The sequence below is a fragment of the Hyaena hyaena genome, unplaced genomic scaffold (genome assembly GCF_003009895.1).
Source record: "Hyaena hyaena isolate Hyena2069 unplaced genomic scaffold, ASM300989v1 scaffold_220, whole genome shotgun sequence".
Classification (NCBI taxonomy): domain Eukaryota; kingdom Metazoa; phylum Chordata; class Mammalia; order Carnivora; family Hyaenidae; genus Hyaena; species Hyaena hyaena.
This window is the reverse complement of record NW_024080852.1, coordinates 2,163,636-2,168,173: the sequence shown is the minus strand read 5'-3', so window position 1 is coordinate 2,168,173 and position 4,538 is coordinate 2,163,636. Positions and strand designations below refer to the sequence as shown.

The 4,538-nt window shown below is 42.8% G+C and overlaps 1 protein-coding gene across 1 annotated transcript; it reads left to right on the top strand.

Moving 5' to 3' along the window:
- The first annotated feature begins 3,001 nt into the window (after positions 1-3,001).
- LOC120238962 (olfactory receptor 6V1-like) lies at positions 3,002-3,946 on the top strand. The gene has a single exon (XM_039243037.1). The coding sequence runs from the start codon at positions 3,002-3,004 to the stop codon at positions 3,944-3,946; it is 945 nt and encodes a 314-aa protein (XP_039098968.1).
- The last annotated feature ends 592 nt before the right edge of the window (positions 3,947-4,538 follow it).

Below are 4,538 nucleotides of genomic sequence, written 5' to 3'. Positions count from 1 at the left end.
TTATGAGGATGAGCACTGGGTGTTATATGGAAACCAACTTGACAATAAACTATTTTTTAAAAAAAGAATAAAGCTGGGGGACTCACAAATCTTACTTAAAGACTTACTACAAAGCTACAGTAATTGAGACAGTAGGTTATTGACATCATATCATATAGGTCAGTGGACATATATATCAATGAAATAGTACAGAGAATTCAGACACAGACTCAGACATGTATTTTCAATTGATTTTAATAGTATATACTAAATGTTGAGTGAGTAGCAATATTCTTCTTTCTACATTATCCCCTGTTTCTGTCCACACCTAAAATCTTTGCAATCAAATCTTTGCCCTAAAAACTCAGTTCCAGACTCAGGTCCTACAGAAAGATTGCCAGGCCAATTCTTTCCAGCCCTTGTGGGTCTTAAACTTGGGACCCATTTGCACTGTCTTCACAGGAAAGCTTTTGCTTCATATCCTTTTGTTATTATTTGTCTGTGGGTGGGGCGAAGTAGGATGGCATTCATAAAGTCTGAACTTCTCTGAGGTGAAGGATGTAACTCAGAGTTAACTGGGGACTTGACCCTTTATCTATGCTGTATTGCCTTCACCTTCATCCCTCCCTAAGATGTACATCTCACAAAAGTCAGCCCGGTTCCCAAGATGTTTCTATTAGGGGCCCTGGCTCCAAGAGGAAGATATCTCTTCTTAAGTTTACTGTTTCAATTCCCCAACTTCTACAGATGACACTGGAGAATTGACATAAGAGGGTGATGTGTCCAGTACCTACATTCCCTACTTCTCCTGATCTCGAAGTCTTGGATCTGAGAGGGAGACAAACTCTCTAAATGAAAACTGTATCTAACCCTTACCATCTGCCCAATCAGCCATAATTTTAACCCAGGAAAAACCAGAAAGCAAGAACTGCCATGGAACCAACCCAAGCCATCAGCTGCTTAGGTGTATCTAAGTCTCTATCCCTTTCTTCATTCATATCTTTTTCTCAAATGTTACTTCCTCAGACACAAGACTTCTCATTATTCTATGGAAAAACAGTAGTGCCTCATAATTCCCAGAGGACTCCTTGTTTTCCCATCATTCCCCTGAAGAACACTCTGCTGGTGTTTGATTCCCATTGAGTGTATGCTCAGCTCTAAACCACATCAAGAAACCAGGGACTTGGAGACATGGTGGGTAGAGAGAATCAGTAACACTTATCCTTGGGAGAGAAAGGACAAAGATAGCACTTTTTTCCTCCGGTCTCATCAAAGTTGCTGCCCGGGGCTCTATGGTGACACAGGGTAAACCTTTAATTAGGAAATTAGTAGAGGACTGGAGATATTGTAGCTTGTGGGGTCATTCACCTAGCAGTACAGAAGCCCCTTTCTATTCCTGCCAGCTGTAACACACTAACCAAGGACAGTGGACCACATATCTCATGTCACTCATATTACAGAGTGAACCCATTAGGCAGAAATCTCTAGACATGAATTTCATAATGTGAGCAGTTCAAGAAAACACTCAGAGGCTAAGGTAAGTGGCTTAGGTTTGCATATGGGTTGAGCTCCTGTGAAGCAAAGAAATAAAAATTGGGTTTCAATTGATCAGTGCTGGGTGTAGATTTTAGACCTACTGTTAGGGTTTATCAGTAGGATGGATAGAAGTTCATGGAGGGACAAAGCCTCTTCTTTAAATTGGAATTCCATTGCTAGTGGCCAGGTCATAGCCTCAGATGAAGCTTTTATGGGGCCAAAGAGAGGGCCCAACTATAACTATACACAGCTTTGCTCTTTCCACTTCTGATAGTTTGTATTGTAGTGTTTATTTCCTTTGACAACTGGAAATTTTTTTAAGGTGTCCTTTCAGTGAACTTAAATTCTAAGGCAGAATAGAGTTGTAGAAATAGTCTCACTCACTCACACACACACACACACACACACACACACACACACACACCATCTGTTGGCCTTCAAGAAGTGTGGAGAGATGATGGGCCAGAAAATTTTGACAATGACAATAGTTGTTTGTGGAGAACTTGGTATGTGCCTGTCACTGTACTAAGTAGTTAACTCATTTAATCTTCATGAGAGCCCTAGAAGCCAGTACTATCATTATCTTCATTTTATAGCTGAGTAAACTGAGGTTCAGAGAGCATATTATAAAGAGCAAATTTATATTTCACAAACAAGATCAGAATTCAAACACAAGTTCATAGCTTGTGCCCCAAACCACTATGGAAGAATGAGAAGAGTCAGGAGGAGAGGGGACACACTGCAGCAGCAAAACAGCACCAAGAGGTAAAATCCTTATGATCTTCTCGTCACTGGCAGGGCAGCCACCTGGTTCTGAAGCTTATCTCCATGACCCTGTATGTCTTTTCTGCTTTCCATCTCAAATGTATATACTAGAGCCCACAACCACCACAAAGGAAGCTAATTTATTAACACAAAACTCTGACTTCCCATCAATTTCATGATCATAGCTAGAGAAATGTGAATGAGTGAGGGTTCTCAATAGAAAGACAGCCCAGAAAGACTTGAATGGACTCTTTAAAAGAAATCTTGGTGCACAGTCTCTGAGTCATGACACAAAACCCCCTCAGTACCTATACTTGAGGACTTTGGGGTGAATTATTATACTAATTCTTTCTTTCCATGTTTCCTCCCCTCCCTATCTTTTTCTGTTTCTCCTTCTCATACATTGGGTTTTCCTCTCTCAATTGTGTTCCTGTTTTATTTCCTTCTTTCCTTCTCCAGAAATGTTAGTGTCCACTGCTGTGCTGTCTTCCTTAATCCACTCCTCTCTGCTTTCAGTGCTCTTAATTCTAAGACTTCCTAAATCTACGATATTCTCATGTTCTCATGTAGTTATCTCTCTTTCTGTTTATCACTAATCACCTACTTGTCTTGCTCTCCCTGTTCACTTTCTGTTTCGTGGTCAATGATTCTCTCTCTCTCTCTCTCTCTCTCTCTCTCTCTCTCTCCTTTCCTTTCCATGCAGGGAGCCAGATCCTGGGTCATGACAAATCTGAGCCACCCTTCTGAATTTGTGTTCCTGGGCTTCTCTTCTTTCGGTGAGCTGCAAGTTCTGCTGTATGGGCCTTTCCTCATCCTTTATCTTCTTGCCTTCCTGGGAAACACTGTCATCATAGTCATGGTCATAACCTACACCAACCTACATACTCCCATGTACTTCTTCCTGGGTAACTTCTCCCTGCTGGAGATCTTGGTGACCATGACTACGGTGCCTAGGATGCTTTCAGACCTGCTGGTCTCCCAAAAAGTCATTTCCTTCAATGGCTGCATGGTCCAGTTCTACTTCTACTTTTCCCTGGGTTCCACCTCCTTCCTCATCCTGTCAGACATGGCTCTTGATCGTTTTGTGGCCATCTGCCACCCACTGCGCTATGGCACTATGATGAGCTGGGACGTGTGTGTCTGGTTGGCAGGGGCTGCCTGGGTAGCTCCTTTCTTAGCCATGGTGCCCACTGTCTTCTCCCGAGCTTATCTCAATTATTGCCATGGTAACATCATTAACCACTTCTTCTGTGACAATGCACCTTTGCTGCAACTGTCCTGCTCAGACACCAGCCTGCTGGAATTCTGGGACTTTGTGATGGCCTTAGCCTTTGTCCTCAGTTCCTTCCTGGTGACTCTCATCTCCTATGGCTATATTTTGAGCACTGTGCTGAGGATCCCCTCTGCTAGTGGCCGTCAGAAGGCTTTCTCAACCTGTGGATCCCACCTCACCCTGGTCTTCATTGGCTACAGTAGCACCATCTTCCTTTATGTCAGGCCTGGCAAAGAACATTCTGTGGAAGTCAACAAGACTGTAGCCTTGGTGACATCAGTCCTCACTCCCTTTCTCAATCCTTTTATCCTTACCCTCCGCAATGAGACAGTCAAGGCAGTGCTACGGGAGAAGATGCAGAGGCTTAAAGGCCTACACAAGGTGCTATCATGAGCCTGAGGAACCTGGCTAGCTTCAGTCAAGTAGGTCTGTGAAGAGGCAGAGTACTGGACTGGGTGGGAAGACCACTACCTGAATTTCTTTAGGATTTTTCTTCTGTGCTTCTGCATGGTAACTACAGTGAGTCCTCAGTGCTACCCTGTATGGCTCTCACAGGCTACCATGGACGTGCTTCCCATGCCCACTAGCAGCTACAAGAACTCTGAAAGAGCCTGGGGAGCCAGAGGTAAGACTTTCAATACAAGGAAGTACATGGGCTTTCCATTCAAGGACAGCAGCCAAGAAGTATTCTCTGATTAAGAGATATTATACATCTCGTGTGTGTGTGTGCACGCACACACAAAATTCTTGAAAGATTTGGGATGAAATATCAGCTCCACTCTGTTTCCCTCCCAACTATAATCTGAAATTTTAAAAAACCTCCAATTACTTTGACCTGTCTCATGGTTTTCTTTTAGCTTTCAACTATCCTGGATTTTATAAAACAGCCCCAACTTAAAATATTCTGCCAAATTGTTTCTACAAATACACTTTAATTCACCAAACTACATTTCTCAATAAACGACAATGACTTCACTCATCGAGA

Bases quoted from the DNA above. Each gene is read 5' to 3' on its own strand.
- LOC120238962 (XM_039243037.1), top strand. From the start codon at position 3,002: ATGACAAATCTGAGCCACCCTTCTGAATTTGTGTTCCTGGGCTTCTCT.